This window comes from Pantherophis guttatus, chromosome 1 (assembly GCF_059756535.1).
Source record: "Pantherophis guttatus breed Tessera chromosome 1, ASM5975653v1, whole genome shotgun sequence".
NCBI lineage: Eukaryota > Metazoa > Chordata > Lepidosauria > Squamata > Colubridae > Pantherophis > Pantherophis guttatus.
The window spans coordinates 128,851,863-128,875,106 of NC_142063.1; the positions used below are offsets into that span (position 1 = coordinate 128,851,863).

Here is a 23,244-nt window from a genome sequence, read left to right on the forward strand (position 1 = left end):
ATGATTCTGAATATATTTTTCCACAGTTGAGTGCTGTTCCAAAGTGATATAAGAAGTGGAGTTTGGTCAGACCCAATGTCCTTTATAATCAATACAACAGAAAGCTAGTTTGAGCAAGTTTTAAGATTGCTTTCAAAGTGCACCTGCATTTCGGCAAAATATGTAAAAGCAAATGTAAGTGGTAGAATATAGCCCTGGAACAACAGCTTCTTCAAATGGACTCCAGAGAAAGGGAACAGGTACTATGCTACTCAATCAGAAACCATATGCTTGAGCGGAAAGTCATGGACCACAACATGGAAATCTTTCTGAGATTGTTTCACAGATAAATCAAAAAATGATATTACCAAGCAGGAGGAACATGTGGCTGAGTTTTCCTCTATCAGATGATTAAACTTTCAAACAGGTACACAATAGTGACAATGGGAAAGTTCAGCTACTTTTTCATGACCCTGTAATTCCTTAATTCGGGTAGACTTGGGCAACTGGATGGAGCTGAGCGTTTACTGGCCAGATGCCCTCTGTGATGCCATGTGGAGTTTGCAGCAGATGTTTTTCTTTGAACCTTAGGAGAGAAACATCTGCCACTACCTAGGATTGAACTCTCAATCTTCCCAGTGGCAGGCAAACGTCTTCACTACTAGGTCGCTACACCACTCATAAAGTTCAACTACTAGAATATCTATTAATCTAGTTCTGCCAAGCTCATACTTGTTTTGGGATACATTAGTAAGATCACTAAATCCACATTGCAGGGACTAATGGTCTACCTCTATTCTTCCTTGCTCAGACTCAATATGGAATATTGCATCCTGTCCTGGACACCAGAGACTAAAAAAAAAGCATCCATCAATTAGACGGGGCTCAGCAGTTGACTACCAAGATAATGAAGGGAATGGAAGCCAAATCCTGCCAGCAACACTGTTTGGAGTTTGGAGAAAGTTTGGGTTTGAACCACTTGAAGAGCCAGGTGAAAACAAATGGATGAATGGCTCCTATGGACACTATACTGCACCTGAAGAGTGCAGGCCAACATTTCGCTTATATGCAGCTGGATGATACTGTTCTTACTTTTCTAAAATAATGTTCAAAATATTTTAGTATCCAGGATATCCACTCTTTTGACAACAGAAAACAGGACAATTTAATTACTCCCTTCAGCAACAAACTTTATAGCAGGATGACAATGGATTTTTTTTTTGTAATAACCTTATAATATCTAATTGGCTATGATATCCACTGTCTGCTAAATTACACTAAAGCAGGGAGCTCCTAAAATATATTGCAGTCATTTAAACAATAATACTATTCCATGATTTCATTCAGAAACAAATTCCACTGAACTTAACCAGAATTCCATCTTTACATTAGTATAATCATAATTGCTTTTAAGCCCCATCACACTTACTTATCTGGATTTTTCACTCTGAATGTTGCATTAAGAGCTTTTAATCTAGAATCTGCCTGTTGGAGAAACACATGTTAAATTTGAAACAAAAACAAAATTACAACCAAAAGTGATTGTGATAATTCTTGTAAGCAGCATAAAATTTAACAAAACTAATTTGCAGAACAAAGTCCATAAACAGAAGCCAGAAGTAAAATATAAGATGTATTTCAATCTGGATCAAATAAACCAACTTTATGTTTGTTCCTTTTACTTCTAATGGCCTTAATCTTTAGTTTTTTCAAATATTGTCATAAGATTATATTTCTCTTCATTTCTTCTTTTTCCTAAGTTTTTCAAGATTTTAACAAGCATCTTTTGTAAATTCAGTAGGAAGAAATTTGAGATAAAATTATTTATAACCTTAGATAAGGTAAAATCACTAAATCTGTTTATACTTGTTGTGATAAATGTTGATAGTCACTTCTTTTTTTTCTCTTTCTTCTGTTTTTTCTTTTGCAATGTTTACTCCTTTCTATTCTACTGTCTTTAAATTTAGCATATATTATATTTCACTAATATAACCAAAATTCTTAAAATTGTGTATAATAAAAAGCTTATATTCTGCACATAGGAAAAATTGGCACATAATTCATGCACTAAATGAAACATTATGAGGGGCTAAAGCAGACCAATAATTATGTTGCTTGTAAGCAGCACACACATTCTATTTGCTATCATGCCATACTATGATGTAGTACATTAATTCTCTCATAAAACACTTATATAAAGTATTTTCAATATATAGCAAATAATTTCAAAGTCAGCTTTTTGGATTCTCCACGATGTAATTATATTAGAAATCTATTTTGGTTTCCTAAAAAAAATTACTTTAAGCTATAAAAGCATGAAAAACAGCATCTGGAATATAAAACCCCAATTCAGATTAGAACAGTAATGTTGGAATATTTCAGCATAATGCTAGGCATCTTTCAAAATATTTGTGGTAGCATTAAGTATCTCTTAAAAATGCAAGATTAATGTGTTGCTTGGCACTTAAGACAGAATTGTATATTCCTTTCCCCACTGTCTTGCACAATCATAGCAGATGACTCCTTACTAAGTATGATTTATAGTTATGAAGATGGTAAGGTATGCAGAGTTACTTTGCATTTTTTATGTGCAAATGCTCTCTTCTAAGTAGCATTTTAACCCATGTAGATATGCATATTTCAGAAGATAATTAGAAGGATATAGAACATTTATTTTCTAAATGAAAGGTAATTATAGAAAAATATTTTGAACTGCCAGAACTTTAGCACACAATATTAAACTCTGGCACAAAACTTTATTAGTAAGTCAGTTTACATGATTACATCATTTTGGATATATAATTATAGTGCATTATAAAGTAATTACCTTCAATTGAAACCCTGTTTCATTTACCATTTCCTTCCAGCCAGTTTCCTAGAAATAGAAATTATATTCATTATTATTTCAAGGCTTTATTAATGATGCACTGATTTTTATAGCAGCACTGTCCTTCCTTGTGTAAGGCACAATGTGATGGCCCAAGACCATACAAACAAGAATTAAACCATTCTCAGTAGGGTTAAAACTAATCTAACAATCCTAACAATAATGATAAACCTATATCACTCACATCATTACATCCCGTGCCAGCAAATGCTATATTTATGAATTGGGTAAAGAATTTTGTATTCACGGTTGATTTAAATGGATAATTGCCAAATTCTACTATTGTCTGAGAAGACAGAAAATTATATTTTTTCCATACAATGCTCAAATGTGTATATATAGATATAAAATATTCTATATAATTAAAAAACTTGAAGAACAATTAATAGATGCTGTCAGGGAGAGAGAAGATTGTAAAAGTAGTATTGTGTATGTACAATAAATAGTAGTGCAGGGGTTTATTTGATTATAGGATTACAGTTTTAGAACACATTATTTGTGCTCTTAGGTATTTTTCCTCTTAACATAGAAATTAACATTGTTAACTTGTTTAATACTCTTTTATGAGACAAAAGGAATTAGGCTAATGAATACATTGGACCTCTCAAAGTATTTGTAAACACTCCCAGCATTTCACATATGTTTTAGATTTGCTTTTTTTAAAATATTTTAATCTCATAGTCTATTTAAAGGGGCCAATGCATACCAATAATGTTTATACCATACATGTTTTGGAATGTAATTATCAGTGACATGGGGTTTTTTTATGCTAAACTGTAACTGTTTATCTTAAGCCAATCATTAACTTCCTAAAAACGTTGAGGCTGGCAGTGTCAAAAAAAATCACCTAGGAGTTAAAAAAAATCAATTTGTAACATGAAAACTTGCATTTGATGTGTGTATATTAACATATGCACACTCTAATTTCTATAATTACTGAGCATTAGAATGAGAGGAGACACAGAAAACTCTCTCACACTGGTTCTGCTATTCCATCTATCTGAATAATATCAATTGTCCTAGTTTTCAGTTAATTTTTAATCCTACTTGAGAAAGAAACCTGAGAGCTTTCTACCACAAATGTATATTCAATGAATTAGAATTAAGGTGCATAAGTATATTTTACAAAATCCAACCAACATACTAGGGTCAAAAATGCATTAAACATCTTTTCCTGGCAAAGAACTGGATGTGAAGCCACACGCAAAAGAAAGTTTTCCAAGCCAATCCTCCGTCGTTCTACAAAATCTGGATCCATGTTATCTGCCGAGAGCTTATGCCAAACAAATTCTGCCTGCAAAACAAGGTGGAAGGTTAATAGTATGAAATATTTATAATCCTTTTAAGGCAATCCACATTTTTTTAAAGTGCTGCATGATATTTACCTGACAGGAAAACAATTTATTTAAAATTTAAGACGATCCTTTAAAAGTATGAGAAGACAAAACAATGTGCAACATCCCATATTATCAATTTATGGATAATTGATGTGAGCACTAGCTGGAATAATCTTGGAGGTTTCTACCACCCATAAGAGAGAAAGAATGTTCATATGCATGAATATATTTGTGTGGATATATACTTGTTAGAAACCACACTGCCTCCAAAAAGGGGAGGAAGATAAGAATTAGTATTATTGATTAAAATTAATTGTCTGTAATATTAGGTACCTTGTTTATAAAATTATTTCATTCCCTATTTGCATATATCAACTGTTTTCTCCCACATGCATTCTGACACAAAAACGTATGTAGGTAAATATGGTACTCTAAATTTTCTCACTCTAAATGACATATGAAGTATGTTAGCCATTATATATGATTTGCATAAATTTACAATGAAGCACTAGATTTTTTTTTAAAAAAAGCTACACAAACTCACTTTTAGCTCACATCTCCTATTTTTTAAACTTTAAACACTCCTTACATAAATCAAAGGCTATATTTGCTGCCTTAAGGGTAAAGATTGCACATGAAATAAAAATATAAGCCAAGTCGCTCCTGAACCCCAAATTATATCTTGGTATGTCATCATAGAGGCATGAACTTTAACAAGTCCAAGTATGAATAATGTGATAAAAGAAATAACCAAACAGAATGAGCTGAAACTGAGTCTTACCCTTTTTTCTGGTAAAGGTGGTACAATGATATGTGGATAGTTCACTAGCAAGTAATTTCTCAACAATTCAAATTCACTGTATCGCCTCCAAAGAGAGTCTGGAGGGGAACATTGTCCTTCACCCATTGACTCCACAGACCTAAACAACATCAGAACCTAATTATGATAAGATCAAGTGAAGATCAGTAGAATATCTAGTTTAATTTCAAGATATAAAAAGTATATGGAGAAATCCATCTCAATGTCAGAAAAACTAACAGACACTAACCATGCATTTTAAGTTTTGCCTACTGTATGTTTGATATGTGCTTTATTGGTTAGCTTTAAATTGCTAATTTAATTTACATGTACTAATTAGTTAGCAAAATAAATATAAGCTAATAAATACTTTAAGATGCTTCTATCAGTGTTTGAGAGGGAAAAATGATACTGTGTATTCTTCTATCAGCAAAACAACTATAAACTGTAACAGAAAACAATTGTAAGTTTAAGTATCCAGAAACATTGTTGTATTTGGTATTCATAAGCTGATGTGTAGCAGGATACAAACACCATACAACCACAGTGATATATCTCCAACCTACCCCACAATGTGCTCGAGAGATATTTTCCCCCAAAATATCTTCAATAAATAAGAAATTTGTAAATTTCTTTGGCATTATCATCTATTGTACAAGTGCTCTTTAAAAACATACAGTTATTCCCAATCAGTTTCAAATCGTCTAATGTTCTTTTTAAAGGTATGCATGCACATCAGCATATCAGGCAGACAGCAGACACTCCCAGCCAACATCTTTTCTCACATATGATCACAAACACCTAGCACAGTGATGGCTAACCTTTTTGCCGTCGTGTGCCAAAAGCGGGGGGAGTGTGGGGGGGGTCGTACGCGTGCCCACACCCATAATTTAATGCACCCTGCCCCCTCCATGCATGTGCGCGTAACCCCTGCGCTCCCCCCGCTTTTGGCATGTGATGGCACGGTGGGCCCGGTAGGCCCGTTTTTCGCTCTCCCCACGCTCCAGAGGCTTTCTAGGAGCCTGGGGAGGGCAAAATTGCCTTCCCCACCCCCTGGAGGCCCTCCAGAGGGCCAGACCTCTGGTGGGCCCAGAAGGCCCGAAAATCAGCTGTCTAGTGCGCGCATGAATGCTGCAGCTTAACTAGGGCAATGCTCGGGTGCCCACAGATATGACTCCGCATGCCACCTGTGGCACACGTGCCATAGGTTTGCCATCACAGACCTAGCAGAAGTAGACCTCCCCAGCCATCATTCCCACATACTAACATTTAATTCATTCACTTAATGAGTTCCCATCCCTACTCTCCCCAATGTATTTGTTAAATGAATGCATGGGTCATTACATGGAATAAAGGGCACCTCAGATGCAGGTGAGACCACAGTGCAGGCACAAGCTGACTTGCCTCCAGCCTCCCAAAGCCTCCCCCACCTCGAGATATCCTATGCTGCAGACCCCGTCAATCAAGGATTTTTTGATTGGCAGGATCTAAGAAGACAGCCTTCTCTGCTGCTGCCCCTACTTTATGTATCATCCTCCCTCCACCCCGCGAATGAGACAGACCCACATTCTCCTGACTTTCTGTAAAGGGGTCAAAACCTGGCTCTGCAGCCTTGCATGGGGGGGCACAAAGGACCATGCAACCACAGGGTTGGCTGGCTCCTTCCACCTTTATTAATCATTGTTAAATCTTGGAATTTTTTTAATGTCTCCAAAATATTATGTTAAAATTTCACAATTTTAATTTTTAATCTTAATTTTAATATTCTAATGTTAACTTTATATGCTGTTTTATATATTGATTATATTGTATACCACCCAGAGCCCCTCTTTGATCTGCTTGATCTGAAGCACTCATGAGCCGCACTGTTCCAATGAACTGTTTTTATTTTTAAAAGATTTCACAACAGTAGGAACTGAGTCAGCTCTTTTCTTATGCATAAGTTATTTTAATAAGTATAATTCTTTAAGAACATGGTTCCAAAATGGGCTCCAAGCAATTCTACTTGTTCCTAAGCTTATTAAGACAGAATGGAAAAGCCACATAAACCATAAAATGCATTGAAAATAATTTTCAAATTAATAGTAAAAAAAGCTAATGTAACAGTTAACTTTATTTTGATTTTAACCTACCTTGTTTCAACTAGGTATGCAGTATAAATTTCCTGCATGTTCATAGCATTCCGTCCAGTCCTCTTTTCGGCTTCAGCAATGCTGATTTCTATTTTTTTCAATAAACAGTCTTCCATGATCTTTTAGGGGGGAAAAGGTATGTCTGTAAACATTACAGCTGTTGCTCTATATCTATTAAAACACTTTGCTGCTGCCAAGTATCAAATCACTGGCTCTTAAAAAGCAGAATCAAGTATAATTGATTGTAAGGGATGACACTAATATCAATTTACAATGCATAAATTATATTTTAATCTTTGCAATACCACCTCTATTATAAACCTTTTCACACAAGTCAGCGAAAAATGTCTGCCCTATCTGATTAGTTTATCCATTAGACAAAGAGTGCAGGAAAACATAAGGTGTTGCAGTGCATGTCATGGTAACTGTTGTATCAAATTATTGCATTTGCCTGAAAGAAGGGCTAGTTTTTCCCATTAATTTGTTTAAAGAGGGAGAATTACCTTAATCCTCCTACTTAAAGTAGGAGATTCACTTTATCTCAAGCATTTAATCTATCATAACTGGAATATCAGGTTTCACTTCCATATGTCAGATCAGCACTCCCAACTATTTAAGAGTCACTACAGATTTCTTGGGAAAACTGAATTCCATAGGGCATAGGCAATCACCCTAGCAAAACTATTTCAACAACCATGGATGCTAAACAGTAACATTCCCAAGCATAGACTTCAGGTCATCAAGAACATCATTGATGCCAAAACTGCACACACTGCCACCAAATCCTGTGATTTTGTATCCACCTAGAACCGTTTCACCTTTGGCAATCAGTGGCATTAACATCTTCATGGCTGACTTAGAGTGATGGTTTCTTAACTCTCAACTCCCTGAAACCTCTTCATTACTTGAGATTCACTGATAACATCCTTATCAATTGTGCCCATGGAAATTAATCTCTCATGACTTCAAAACCTTCCATCCTCTATCAAGCTCAGCCTACAGAACAAGTCCATTTCCTTAATATCACTGTAATACTACAGAACAGATACATAAACATCACATTAAATAAATATAGCCACAGATTACTAGGCATACTTGCATGCTTACACTTTTCCCCCAAAATACATCACCAAATCATCTACAGCCAGGCTCTAAGTTAAAACCATATTTGATTCATGAGCAGAGATGCTGAACTGATGGAATTAAACTAGGCATTCAGAAGACTGAACTATGCACACAACAAGATCAATCGACAAAATCAATGGGGTTTGATCAATTCCTAAGAAGGACTTAGTAAAAGACAGACCACAGAAACAAAATAGAACACCACTGGGCACTCTCTACAGATTACAGCTCAAACCCACTCAAATGAGTTAGCAATAAACAACATCCCATACTTGACAATGATACTGCACTTTCTCAAGCCAACAGGCTCATACTTGCTTACAGACTATCATCCAACTTAAAGCAGCAAAAATAGAACAATGACAACAACATGGGGCTGAGAGTCTGCCACAAACCCAGAGGTCTATGCATCTACACCAAGAGCACCATCACAAGATCCAACCAGTGCACACACTAGATGAGATGTTTTTTTGTACACTCTTCTTCCACTGTGATATGTGCCATTGTCTGCCACCAATGCCTCCTCCTGATTTTACATAGGACAAATTTTGAATAAAAGAATTAATGGACAGAAGTTTGACATCGCAATTCTAAGCAAGGCAAGGTAATATCAGAACAATTCAATCTACCAGGACACTCCATAGTGATTGAATTCACATCCATCCAAAGGTTTCAGGCAATCTCTGGTGGTCTCAAAAAATACAGTGAGTTAACACATTGCAATTGTTAATTCATAAGGGTATTTGAAATCTCTCTCACATAACCAATATATTTTCTTCTGCCTTTCACCCCAAACTCATTCAAATTTAAATACTGTATCAGCCTATCCACTCCATGTATCTAATGAAATAAAGTACAGTTCACAGAAGTTCTTGTCTTTTCATAACATTTGTTGGTCAGAAAAAGTGCTACTAGATTCCTGGTTTTTGCCTTTCTATGATGGCAAAACAAGGCTCTCTTCCTATAATGTCTTAGATCATTGTCTATGCAGTTTCTCAATCATCCAGGTCATTGTTGTCTCAAAGTTGCTTTTTCAAAAGGCAACTGGATTGGTGTTTGGTTTGTTTTTTTGAGAAAGATGATGAGGTTTTGCTTCTCATCCAGGAAGCTTCATCACTGTGATGAAGTTTCTTGGATGAGAAGTGAAACATCATCTTCTCCTTCCTCAAAAAAACAGTCCAGTTGCCTTCTGAAAAAGCACCTTTGAGACAATCGTAGATCCCTGAGAATATGACAGAGGCACATGCAGCTTTTTTGTTTAATCTTTTTTGGGGGGAATAATCTTAAAATACCAAATGAGTATCTAAACTCTAACTTCACCTACATTACTGAAGCTTCTTTTCTCCTGATTTACTGGGCTTACATATTTTAATCACCTATTTATACCAAATAAAATGGAGTTGCATGGTAGTCAGTAAGTCCTTCCTTGAGTTTTATCCCTTGTAGTGAAGCATTCAGCATGTATGTTTAAGCAATTAAAATCAAATGTCTGCCCTCTTCCCTAGTTTAGGCAGGTTGTGCATTAACCTGGCTGGCTGGCATTAAAACAGCAGGATCCTGACTCTGGTATTCAACACAAAATTAAGCATTCAAAATTGGGATTCTAACAATGGGAATCTGAAGGCAGATGAAATTTGAACAGCCTACAAGATTCCTACATTACCCATGATAGAGTCCATATAGAGTCCCTTTGCATGCTGAAGATATACTTCCTGCCTAAATTCCTTGGAGAGAAAGACACATCCAGCCATTGTTAAATACAATAACATTTATACCAACTAATGTAAAAGCTTATTGTTATTAAGAATCAGAAGAGTATCAATTAAAAACACTTAGCCTATTCTTTGAAACTTTAGTGACATAAGCTAGGGCAATGGCAAAAATTTATTCTCTGCTCTAATATTTAACATTTGCACTCAGAAATGGAGTAACATTCCATGAAACCTTGGAAGAGGGGACGTTAAATGTTTCATCAGATTCCTCTCCCAACAATAGGTATGCTGATAATCATGGTGCGTTTCAGCCACATAATGGCTAAATTGCAAAAACATGCTAAACCGAGTTTAAAAAGCAGATTGCAACTGGCTGGATCCATGCAGTATGCTAAACCATAAATCACAGTTTACAAGCCACACTATGGTTTATAAACACAACGTGCTAAACAAAAAACCAATCTGCATGATAGCTTTGTGTACCATACAAAACAGCCAATTTAAGACAGTATTTAAAACTCCAAATAGCAGGAAGCCAGTAAAATTAGAGACAATTAAAAGATTTCACCGGTTCCTATTAACTCCTTAAGAAACCGGTGCAGATACCAACGACCTAAAGTGTTTCCAGTGTTGACCACTCTTACCAATTACAATGCACATTCCTAAAATCTGTCAGCAAATCTAATGCTAAATTGGTCTGTGGTAAATTACAAACAAATCCTGGTTTTCATTTGGTTATCGGTGTTATTGAAGGGCCTTAAACATGATGCAAGTAGTCCCTGCTGTACGACCACAATTGAGCCCAAAGTTTGCATTGGCAGGCAGGACAGTTATTCAGTTTTGCCCCATTTTACGACCTTTCTTACTACAGTTAAATGAATCCCTGCAGTTGTTAAGTTAGTAACCTGATTGTTAAGTGAATCTGGCTTCCACTTGTCATAAGGTCACAAAAAGGCAATCACATGACCCCAGACACTGCAACTGTCATAAGTACATGCCAGTGGCCAAGTGTCTGAATTTTTAATCAAATGACCATGGGGATGCTGCAACCATATTAAGTGTGAAAAACAGTCATGTCACTTTTTCCATGCTGTTATAACTTTGAATGATCACTAAATGAATGGTTGTAAGTTGAGGACTACCTGTAGCGACAACCTCAATTATCCATCTCTTTTATAAATTTCCAATGACCATTGGAAAGTAGATTCGCCTCCAATAGTATGGAAAGCATACTATTTTGAAAAATAAAGGACACAAACAGACTTCAGGTATTTTGAACACTAAAATACCAAATACATTGGACTACAATATAAGTAGTCCTTAACTTACAACAGTTCATTTAGTGACCATTCGAAGTTACAACAGCACTGAAAAAAGTGACTTATGACCGTTTTCACAGTTACAACTTTTGAAGCATCCCCATGATCATGGAATCAAAATTCAGATGATTAGCAACTGTTTCATACTTATAACCGGCTGCAATGTCCCGGGATCATGTGATCACCTTTTGCGACCTTCTGACAAGCAAAGTCAATGGGGAAGCCAGGTTCGCTTAACAACCGTGTTACTAATTTAACCACCAGAGGGATTCATTTAATAACTGTGGCAAGAAAAGTGGTAAAATTATGGGGCAAAACTCACTCCCCAACCCATTTCTCACTTAGCAACCTACATTTTCGGCTCAATCGGGCTCCTAAGTCGAGGACTACCTCTGCTCCTAATACTGGAGGGGTTGCCCTGGCCATCTTTCCAAAGACAGCAATAAAACCATTGCTGGGCAGAGGATTAAAGGTAAAGGTAAAGGTTCCCCTAGTCGTTCCTGACTCTAGGGGGGGTGGTCATCTCCGTTTCAAAGCCGAAGAGCCAGCGCTTTCCAAAGACATCTCCGTGGTCATGTGGCCGGCATGACTAAACGCCAAAGGCGCACTGAACGCTGTTATCTTCCCACCAAAGGTGTTCCCTATTTTTCTACTTGCATTTTTTTTTTTTACATTCTTTCGAACTGCTAGGTTGGCAGAAGCTGGGACAAGTAACAGGCACTAGGGATTCGAATTGCTGAACTAGCTGGAGCATATTCAATTCTGAAGTGTTCACCTTCCTTCTTGGTCTGTCCCAGCTGTCCCAGGGGCCCTTTCCCTTGTGGGTGGGAAGGAGTTTTGGAGAAAATAACAAAAAAAGGGGAAAGAGTGGGGGTGGGGGAAGAGGCAGACTTTTTCAACGGGAGCGCCTTTTCCTGGCATGCCCAGCACCTGCTTCCCACTAGGTATGGCAAGGGGTGCCTTGCCCTTCTTCTCCTCTTAGGCACTCTCTGCCACCAAAGCCAGAGGTGAGGGGCTCCTCTCCTCTCTCCTATCCCCACTACCCTCCCTTCCCTTTTCCTCCTCCACCCCAACCCCGGGCTTAGCGTTCAGCCCAACCAACCTCCCCTCTCTCCCCTCGCTCCGTTCCCTCGACCCCCTCTTCGCCTTCTTCAGACCGCGCCCCCCGGTTACCAGCCCGCCCGCACCCCGAGCCCGCCCCGCCTTGGCTTCCGCCGAGGAGGCGGGACAAGCCCGTCCACGGGGGCCGCGGCCTAACCCGGTGCCCTGGTGCAGCGGCGGAGCTCCCCTTACCGAGCAAGCCGGCGGTCCGGTAGCCGCCGCTATTGCAGCTGTGGTCGTCGCTGCTGTCACCGCCCGGCTTGGCAGAGGACCGGGAGGGGATTCGGGCTCGTCGCCTTCCTTGCTACCGCCGCCGCCGCCGCCGCCTCCGCTGCTGCTGCTGGTAGTGCTGGTGCTGGTGCTGCTGCCGCCGCCAGGGCTCTCGGCGCGGGGATGCTCCATAGCGAGCGAGCCGGGAAGACGAAGAAGGAGGAGGAGGAGGTGGGAGGAGGGCTCGGAGGCCGCTTCCGCGCACGCGCCTGGCTCTTTAAGGCGGAGCGGACGGGGAGGAAGAGTGTGAGGAAGAGACGCGGGAGTGGGAGGCTCTTCCCGCCCGTCACTCCCAGCTTCGCTTCTGCGACCCTTTTTCTCGCTCAAAGTCACCTCACGATTCGCTTGGAGCTTTCACGTTCCCCTTCCCCATGATTTGAAGAAGGGATTTCATTTCGGATATAAGCGGGAACGATAGGAAAACAAAAGAGACTTTGGCGTTTGCAAAATTGCTCCGTGGCGTGCCTACTACTACTATTACTACTACTACTACTACCCCTCCCGTTTTACCGGGAAAGCGTCTGTCTGTTATTCTGTCGACCGCGAGGGTGGAGAAAGGCGAATGCGATTTCTGCTTACTCGGCGCAATCGATCCGGCTACTCCCTACCAAGAGAGTTTTCACACACACACCCCGTTTTCACAGAATTAGGAAGCCAAAGTGCTTGAATTCGCTTTCCGCGCCTCCAAGACTTTACAACATTAAAATAAATAAACAAATAAAAACTTCCAACGTGTAATAAAACCGTTTAAAAACGCTGCCCCACTCCGAAAGCAACAGTATAATCAGATTAGAGAAGTGATAATAAAAGCCAGAACGGAAGTATATCCATTTTTTTCTGTGTTTTTTCCCCTGTTCCTCCTGCAGATACAATATACATATACCCTATATACAAAATATACCCTATATACAAAAATCCATATGGTTTCTTCAGTCTAAACTCTCAAGACTTTTCCATAAACTGTTAACTAAACATTTCTTGAATTTCTCCAGTACAAACAACATGCAGTTCAATAATAAACATAGATAATAGAAACTTCCAATTATTTTTCCTAACCCGCAGCATTTCTTTCCAGATTTTTAAGCACAAGGGGTGTTTTTCCTTTATTGTTAAATAAAGGAAAACTTACTTTTTCCAGGTAGCTGGGCTGGCCTGATTCCATGTTGGTTTTAACGTTAGATACTGATTTTAATTGAAATGTTTTAAATTATGGGCCAAATTTCATTTAATTATTTTTAAAAATTATTTTAACTTTTGTGTACAAATGTTTTTATTTTGGCTGTTCACCACCCTGAGTCCGAAAGGAGAAGGGCTGTATACAAATCTAATAAAAGATAAAGATAAATGCAGGTTTAGAACAGGCCCATTGGAAGGGTGAAAGCTGGTGTTTGCTGGCAGGTTGTTCTGATGCTCTAATCCCTGCGGTTGGGTTTCTTGCCAGGTGCTCTCTGACAATATTTTTTAAGTCGAGCAATCAACCATGCAAATATTTGAAGCATAGCTTAGAGAGAGAGATCAAGGGAATATATTCGCCCTTACTATTTAGTCCAAAGATAAATGCTATAAAGAAAATGGAGCAACCTCAACAACAGGTATGCTGACATATTGATAGGTAAGAAAGTTAAAAGAGGGTCGGTAAGAAGAGAAATTGGAACACCAGTCACTTCAGCTTTAGGATCCAGCTGTAATAATAATGAGATTTATTTAGAATGCATGCAATTATTTAAATAGTATCACTGGTGTGGATTCAGAAAATTCCAAAATGTTCATCTTTTAAAATATAAATAAAAAATACAAGTGACCCAAGAGATCTGTTGCAATATACCTACACACACACACACACACACACACACACACACACACACACCAAACATCCGAGAGATTAATGCACCAGATATACTTAAACCATTCACAAATTAAATAGCCATTTATTTTAAATAAATGTTGTGGGGAAGTTGTGGGGAAAAAGTATACATGAGAAAAAGCAAAAATACACATGTATTTTTTTTCCCCTAAGTTAAATGTTCAGGAGAAGAAACTATTTAGGGAAAAATAGGGAAAACAGTTTAAAAATACTGTGGCCCAGAGGCATCTTTAGGACAAAGCAAATAAATCAAGATGGCGGCTGCAACTGATGCCCTGCTGCTTTTTTAGTGCACCTCTACACTCAGGTACCCAAAGAATCTGGCCCTCCTGTATTTTTGACAGCAATTAAGTACATACAGTAAGAGAAGAAGCTTCTCTTATGTACTGAAGAAGCTTCTTGGGTGAGAAGCAAAATGTCTTCAAAAGAAAAAACAAGCAAGTTCAGTTGCCTTCTGAAAAAGCACCTTTGGGACAACCATGACCTGGATAGCCGAGATTCTCTACAGACTTTTAGCTATACAATTTGGGATGGACACCCTTTGAATGGTGTAGGAGTAGGAATAGATTTCCAGAGGAAAAAAATTGCAGACTACAGGAACCAGGAGCACTACTCAGGTGACACTGAGGACACAGTTAAACCTCCAAGTGCTTCAACGACCCTCTAAATAAAAGGATCCAAATGACCAGCTGTCTGCAAGGAATATAAATCCTTCCATTCCCCACTATCCTGTCAGAGCTGAAGAAGCTTCTTGGGTGAGAAGCGAAACGTCCTCAAAGAGAAAACAAGAAAGCCCAGTTGCCTCCTGAAAAAGCACCTTTGGGACAACCATGACCTGGATGACTGAGAATCTCTACAGACTTTTACATAAGAGAAGGATCCTGGAGGTAAGATGGTTATAATTATGGTAATTCATTATTATTAGCATGTATCTTTTTTCAGTATAAGAGAGTAAACTCTCTCTTCATTAGCTCTCCTTGTCTGCTGGATGAGCCCTTTTGTGAGTTCTCATGAAGGATGGATGGAATTTCTCTGGTTTGCACTGTGGACAAAGGTGGGTGTTTGCTGGCAAGTTGTTCTGATGCTCTAACCCCTGCCGTTGGGTTTCTTGCCAGGCGTTCTCTGACAATATGCCCAGAGGCTCTAGAATAAAAACAGAGAGCCAAATCTCATCATCCCTGACTCTCATCCAAATATCTTGACAACTTTAATCTTCATTGGCTCCCCCATTTCTGGATCTGGGGACGAAAAGGCAAGAGGGAAAGAGAGACCCATGCGTCACATCTGCCTCTGACACCACAATTCTGCTTCAGTTCCTCTAGTCAGGCATCAGTTACAATGCAACGCTGATACAACTCATCCAAGGTGACTGGGGTTGCTTGTCCTATCAGTTCATCTCAGAGGTCATCCTTCAACCCCTCACTAAACTGGTCAATAAGGGCCACCTCACCCCATGTGACATCTCTGGGCAATAGTTTAAAAATCTACGATGAACAACCTTATTCTCCTGTTGTCCTATTTGGATTTCTGAATCTCCTAACCAGCTATGATCCTTTGAATGGGATTGCCAAAATGGCTTCTAAATTTCCCAAGGAAGTTCTGGTAGTTATCCAGTAATGGCTCATAGCCTTCTATCAACAGTTAATACTATTGATACAATTAATACCTAACTACCTATCTACCATTAAAGAAAGATACAACAAATTTGATTTTGCTGATCAGTATGTTTATGAATTGGACATAAATTCTTCTACTTTCCATACACACACACACACACACACACACACACAAATGTACTATCTTTTCTAATCAATCATTCTTGCATTCTGGTAAGCTGTGAGTCGTGGACATATTGTTAATTTATTGTCATAATGGTAATGAAGACAAATACATTGAGGGCTTATGATGCAAAAGCGATATGGTATGAATAATCCTACTGGTCAGTGATTAAAAGTAAATAAACTTTGGTGGCCCCTTCCAGCCACAAAAGCATTTTCAAGGGGAGCCAAGACCTTATAGAAACAAGAGGACCGAAAAAGAAAACATCAAAGATGCTTCCCCATGTGATCAGAGAAATTGCAGAGGCCACAAAGACAGCAGGAGGAGAACCAAACATTGAGCCAAGCACCCAGACGGAGAAACACAAACACATTTTAAAAAAATAGAAAAAACTTGGAAAGTTTTCAGAGAAAAGAAAGTACCCCTATCCTGCCAGTTCTAAAGTCAGAAGAAAATGTGCTGCTCTCTCTCATTCTCTTTTTTTGGAAAAAAATAATGGGAGGGGAAATTGGCCCATAAACACCAATGTGGAAAAACTGACAGACTTTTGAAAAAAGCCAGATATCCACATGGATTGCATGAATAAAAATTTGTATAAACATGAGAAGACGCAAAGGAGGAGGCAACACAAATCCAAAGCTTTGGGGGAAGATTCACTTGGTTTGGCAGAAGAGTTCAAGAGATAAATCATCATTACTGTGGTTGCGCCACTTACATACGATGCAGTAGTGAGCAGACCTCAGCTGAAAGTTGTGATTCTAAACCAAAAAACAGGTCAAGTTGTTTTGAAGCTCACTCTGAGCCTTGGATCCTACATTTTGATTAAGCAGTCATGGTTGGCATAATGTCTACGGTACCCTGAGCCATTTGGAGGCAGGCTGACTTTTCGACTTCATCGTTGTTTGTGTATTTTTTGATTATGTCTCTTGCCTCTTTGAGGAGAGGAGGAAAAGTAGGTCATGATGCTGGATTCAATGGCATGTCGGTTTTTTGAGGACTCCAGATTCAAAGTATTCAAGAAGCCCTCCTAATTTAGCAAAAAGAGATAAACGCAGGAAGAGGTGATCTAATAGGAAAGAGTAGGCTCACATCCTGTCCCATGTCACAAGAGAGATCAGCTTGCTTTTGGCATAGCCCATTGCAGGAGATTAAACACAGTAGCTTATAAAGGAATGATTCCTGGCTTAGTGTCTTGTATAAGCCAAATCTAATTAACAAGAAAAAAATCATTAAACCATAGAGTAGTGTGGTATTTGACTTTAACCACAACATTATGAAAGTCTGACTTGAATAAGATTTGGTTTTAGTGGAATAAAATTAGAGGGATGAAATAAGCGGGAAAACCCCTTTATGGGATGATGTCTGGTTAAAAATCAGGACTGGAATAAACAATGGACATACACAATGGAGGTGTGTAAGAAATGAAGCCTGCAAGGATTTGCATAAATCCCTTACTCTAAGGCTGGAATGAATATGGTTGGGCCTGTATATGGATGATACTAAATTATTCAGAGGAGTAGAAACAGAAAGAATTCCTAGATTATCTTCAAAATGGAAGAGATAACAAAATGCAAACCAGATTTGGGTAAGATAAAAGGAGGTAAAATAATATGCTGCACATTTGAATACAAATATACTAATAATCTTATCTAGATTGAGCGGGCTACGATAAAACAGGTAAGGGGTTTTGGACGGGAGGGAACTAGGAAATAATTGAACTGGGTGACAATTGGAAAAAACATGATCGGGGACTCCAAAGAAAAAGATTTGGAAGTAAAATGTTGTGCTAATGTCATAAAATGTTGCGGTGAAGCTACACTAAGAAACAGGCAGATGTAGCAGAGTTTTTCCCTCTAGAGGCAGAATGGTTTTTAGGGTATTGTAAGAAAGAACTGAAAAATAGAATCCAATCTGGATCGGTCATCGGGACCAGAGATTTAGTTTACGGACTCGTGCTGGAGAGAGTGACACATTCCAGTAGAGAGAAGTTCCCTGAGGATGGGCTCCAGCAAGAGTTGGAAAGCTTGGAAGACTAAACCTCTGATCTTGGTGACCGATCCAGATTAGATCCTACAACATTATCCTAGGACATGTATATTTGCCTTCATTCAACTGAAAAACAATTCAGGTGTTTCAACACCTGCTTAAATGGCTCATCAGTAGAGTAGAGTAGAGTAGAGTAGAGTAGAGTAGAGTAGAGTAGTAGAGTAGAATAGAATAGAATAGAATAGAATAGAATAGAATAGAATAGAATAGAATAGAATAGAATAGAATAGAATAGAATAGAATAGAATAGAATAGAATAGAATAGGAGTTCTTTATTGGCCAGGTCTGATTGGACACACAAGGAATTTGTCTTGGTGTATACGCTGTTGGTGTACATAAAAGAAAAGATACATTTGTCAAGAATCATAAGGTACAACACTTAATAATAGTCATAGGGAAACAGTCAATATAAATGTTAAGGATATCAGCAACAAGGCTACACTCATACAGTCATAAGTGGGAGAAGATGGGTGAAAGGAACGATGAGAAGACTAATAGTAAATGGCTCATCAACTGTGCCATTGGGCACCCTACAATATGAGTTTATACCATCACACAAAGGTTTTGCCGTTAACCCACTAGGGACTGAAAGCATCTTCAAAGCACCATCTTTAATAGTGCTAAAGGCTAAAGCGGCATAAAGCGGCTATTCACAGCAATGGTGGGATAATTGGAAGATGCCATAAATCACAAATAAGGAAATTATGCAAATCTGGTATTCTGCTCAGGTTCCAAAAATAAGCATTTTCCTTCCCTGTGCCACTGCTTAATTTCTAGGGATTTAAAGCAATGGCAGTTTCATATCCAAGTGAAAAAGAAAAAACCATCTCAGACACTGACTCGTGAAACACAATTACCTGTAGTAGAATAACTTGTAAGCCACCCAGAGTCACCTTATAGGAGAGATGGGGAAATAAAAATGTAATAATAAATAATAAACAAACAAACAAACAAATAATAAACAATAAACAAACAAACAAACACCTCCAGAATAATGCTGCAGTTTTGACTCCTTCCTTAAATTGGACATAGACCAATTCAATTCTCCCAATCCTCACAATTAGTACTTCAGAATGAAATGTAATGAAAAATTGTGAAATCCCATTTCTGGGGCTTGAGGATTCCCTGCTCACCCCACCCCCAGATCTTGTGCAAGAGCATATTCTCACATCCAAAGTATGAATGAGTCAACAGGGATAAGCCAGTGTAATTTGTCTTCTGCCTCCCAAAAGTTTATTATGATTTATCACCGAAACTGTGCAATGAACTCCATTGTGTAAACAAAAGCTGAAGTCATCAAGGCTTTTGCTTTCTTGGCCATTGTCTTCACTTTCTCAGCTTTCCCCTAGAAGAAGTTAGAAGCTCCCTACAGTGTAGACTTTTCATAGAGAAATGATTCCTAGGGAGCCCCGTCAGTATGTGTTTATCTCCCACTGGATATGTTCACACATTTCCAGGTTGCCAGTCACGATTTGCTTGCCTGATGCTTCCTCTCCATGAGCAGCAGAGCTGCAAACCAAGCACTCATCTGTGGCTTTATTTTCTAGCCGCAAATGTCACACAGTGATTGCTTTTGGTCAGAAGAACCATTTGCTGGATGTTTGTTTTCCTCATAGGCTTCTTCTGTGTGTGTTTTGAATGGAATCAATAACCCGAAATAAAGTACAAAGACCTGGGTTGCAACTGGATTATTGAGTCATTCAGTAGATTCATGGCTAAACTATGGTTGACAGCATATGTGTCATGGAAACGCCCCCACAAAAAGGCAGACCAAACTAACATATGTCTAGTCATTATTCTGTTTCACGTTGCAAAAAAACTATAAAGCTTTCATGTATGTTTTTATGACGTGTGCAGGAGTGGGCTTCAAAAATTTTAGCAAGTTCTCTGCCCGGTTGCTGGGTGGGAGTGGCCATGGTGGGTGTGGCCTAATCAGCCTCCTGCACCATGGTGGGGGGGCATTTTTGCCCTCCCCGGGCTCTGGAGGCTTTTGTCGAGCCTCCGGGAGGGCGAAAACGGGCTGTTTCCGGCCTTCCCGAACTTCCCGTAGGCCCATTTTTCACCCTGCCTGAGCCTCCGTACGTGGCCTGCACTTACCTGCATCCAAAACGGGCTTCATGGGGATTCCTGGGAGGGGCAGGGTGGGCGGGGTCAGCCAGGAGTGGGATTTGGGGGTTCTCCAAACTGCACAGAATCTTACCTAGAGGTTCTTCTGAACCCCTGCGAACCCCCAGCAGCCCACCCCTGGACGTGTGTCTCTTTCTTCATCCATGGAATGCCACACAAAATAAAGAGGACAAATAAAGATGGATGTGACCTCTCTTAGGCAATTGATCAGATTTACTTTGCTTTAGCCGTGTGGCTGTACCTTAGGCATGCATCATCTTTATCTGCTTCTAACAAACACATCAATGATGCCAACAAAAAGTCTTTTCAACCCTCTGAAAGTCAGAAAAAGTTATTTTCCATCAGCTTCATTCCTCTTTTCTCTGGAGATCCTGAAGATAGAGCAAGGCCTGAAGAATTGACTAAAATGAGGGCTCTGAGAAAAAGAGAGGATTTCTGGAAAGTGGATGGTTCTATCAGCTTCTAGCTGGATTAGGAAACCCTGTATGCAGAATTAGGCTTGAAAGACACTCCTAATTACCACAGAAGGTTCATCCACATAAGGTCACTGGTGACAAACTCATGAAATAGTGAGGGGCATACTGTTTTGCCCTGTGGTCTGCACTCCTAGGTCAGATGTGTACTTTTCCTTTATGCAATCTGTTAGCAATCTGGCAGGGTAGTAGCCATGGAGTAAGGGCTCTAAGCCAGGTGATCCCATCGAGCTTGCTTGCAAAAGAGAGAAAAAGAGGCCATGCTCATCCCTATTTTGAATCAAGGAAAGACGCAACATAGAACTAAGGAGAAATTTCATGACAGTGAGAACAATTAATCAGTGGAACAGCTTCCTTCCAGAGGTTGTACTCCAATACTGGAGGATTTTAAGAAGCGATTAGACAGCCATTTGTATGAAATGGTACAGGGCAGTGGTGACTAACCTTTTTTCCGTCGCATGCCAGAAGTGGGGGGAGTGCGGGGGGTCATGCGTGCGCGTGCCCACACCCATAATTCAAGGGTGCAACGTGCAACCCCCCCCTGCATTCCCCCCACTTTTGGCACACAATGGAACAGTGGGCCCGGTAGGCCCGTTTTTCACTCTCCCCAAGCTCCAGAGGTTTTCTCGGAGCCTGGGGAAGGCAAAAACGGCCTTTTCCAGTCTTCCGGAGGCCAGAAACAGCCTGTTTCCTGAGTTCTGGTGGGCCCGGAAGGCTAGAAAATCAGTGGCCAGCGTGCACATGCATGCTAGGGCAACGCTTGTGTGCCCACAGATATGGCTCCACATGCCACCTGTGGCACGCGTGCCATAGGTTCGCCATCACGGGTATAGGGTCTCCTGCTTGAGCAGGGGGTTAGACTAGAAGACCTCCAAGGTCCCTTCCAACTCTTGTTATTCTGAAAGTAAAAAATTGGAGCTGGAAAATAGTGTCTCTAGGAGTCCTTCCCTCCATAGAAGGACAGACAGGCTGTTTGTTGGACTGTGTAGCATCATTGCATTTGTACAATTTTGTGTTATACAGTTGTTTCATCTGTTTGGGGAGAGTGTATTTTCTCTTGCTGATAGCTTTACTGTTTTTTTCCCCTTTGTTCTAAAAAAAAAAAAAGTTGCCTTGAGCAGCGACTGCAAGGAAGAGCAGAACCAAAGTGGAATGATGGCCTCAAAGCAGAGACGGCAATAAATGCACAGAGGTTTTCCTAATTTCTAGATCTGTTCCACATTACTTTGTAATGGAAAGAGGTCTGATGGGAAAAGAGCTGCCGTATATGCCTTGATTTATGATTTCATCCTTTTTCTTCCAAAGAAAGGATTTGTACATTTAATCTCACAGGCCGGCTAAAATGGCAAGTTTTTTTTCCTTTCTTTCCTGTTCCTGAAACGGCTCGGCGTTGTCATCTTTATATCAAGCTTTGGTCTCTGTGCCAACTTTTCCTTCCCCCTTCTTCCTCCTCCTTCTCCTATATTTGTGTGCGTTCAGAACGAGCCAGCATTCGTCGGCTCAGAAACTTCAGTTCCTGGGCGGACCCCACACACTCACACAGCTGGATTTGAAACAGCTGGATCTGCCTCCCTTTCACTTTTAGCGAGGAGCCCCACAAGCCCTGGACAGGCTGGTTGGCAGAGGATAAACCGAGTAGCACTGCAAAACTGGGTTTTGGTTGCTGGCAAGATCCAGAAAATGGGTTACTGGAGGAGGCTTCCTCAGCTTCTGCTATTACTGCTTCAGTTCCGTAAGTAAAGAACTAACTTTCACTGTTTATTTTCCTTCTCTTCAAGCTCCGTTCTCCTCTGTGGGGGATTAGCTGAAGGAGACGGCAGAGAGGCTGGAGAATTTAGAATAGAGCTGACTTGAAAATCCAATCTGTGCTTCTTTTTCAGCAAGTGGTTCGTAATTCACTTCAGTTCTTCAGGTTCTTGAAGGCAAAACAGTCACTGCCATAGCCAGGTCTGGGTTGGCATTAGCGTTATGCAAGAGAACTTTTTAACAACTTTTTAGAAACAGTTCAAAATTGTTGACATACAGTATTTAACCAGACTGAATCCAGCTGAGACGATTGGTTGCAAGTTCGGCATATTTGAATGCTGAGATAGCTCCAGCAGCACTCTTCACCACCCTCTTTTTCCCATGCACTTTCACAGATTTAGGCAGAGAACTAATTAAGCTTAAGTAAACTAACACAGTTGAGAAGTGAAAGGCGCATTTGGGCAACAGCATCGTAACTATTTGAAGCTCAGCGCAGCCAGCAAATAATTCCTCGTTACACACGCTCTGTTTATATGTCTATAATCGTC

The 23,244-nt window shown here is 39.7% G+C and overlaps 2 protein-coding genes across 2 annotated transcripts in view; one reads left to right on the top strand and one right to left on the bottom strand.

Moving 5' to 3' along the window:
- The window catches only part of SNX4 (sorting nexin 4), a 29,036-nt gene extending 15,776 nt beyond the window's left edge, over positions 1 to 13,260 (bottom strand). The window contains exons 1-6 of the mRNA XM_034423196.3: positions 12,584 to 13,260; positions 7,135 to 7,253; positions 4,985 to 5,123; positions 4,011 to 4,160; positions 2,807 to 2,854; positions 1,409 to 1,464 (exon numbers count right to left, since the gene is read on the bottom strand). Coding sequence (XP_034279087.2) covers positions 1,409 to 1,464; positions 2,807 to 2,854; positions 4,011 to 4,160; positions 4,985 to 5,123; positions 7,135 to 7,253; positions 12,584 to 12,793 — 722 coding nt within the window. The 5' untranslated portion in view covers positions 12,794 to 13,260. The remainder of the gene's footprint in view (positions 1 to 1,408; positions 1,465 to 2,806; positions 2,855 to 4,010; positions 4,161 to 4,984; positions 5,124 to 7,134; positions 7,254 to 12,583) is intronic.
- An 8,702-nt stretch (positions 13,261 to 21,962) lies between these two features.
- The window catches only part of LOC117674410 (TGF-beta receptor type-2-like), a 46,346-nt gene continuing 45,064 nt past the window's right edge, over positions 21,963 to 23,244 (top strand). Inside the window, exon 1 of the mRNA XM_034432397.2 lies at positions 21,963 to 22,682. Within this exon, the coding sequence (XP_034288288.2) occupies positions 22,631 to 22,682 (52 nt within the window). The 5' untranslated portion in view covers positions 21,963 to 22,630. The remainder of the gene's footprint in view (positions 22,683 to 23,244) is intronic.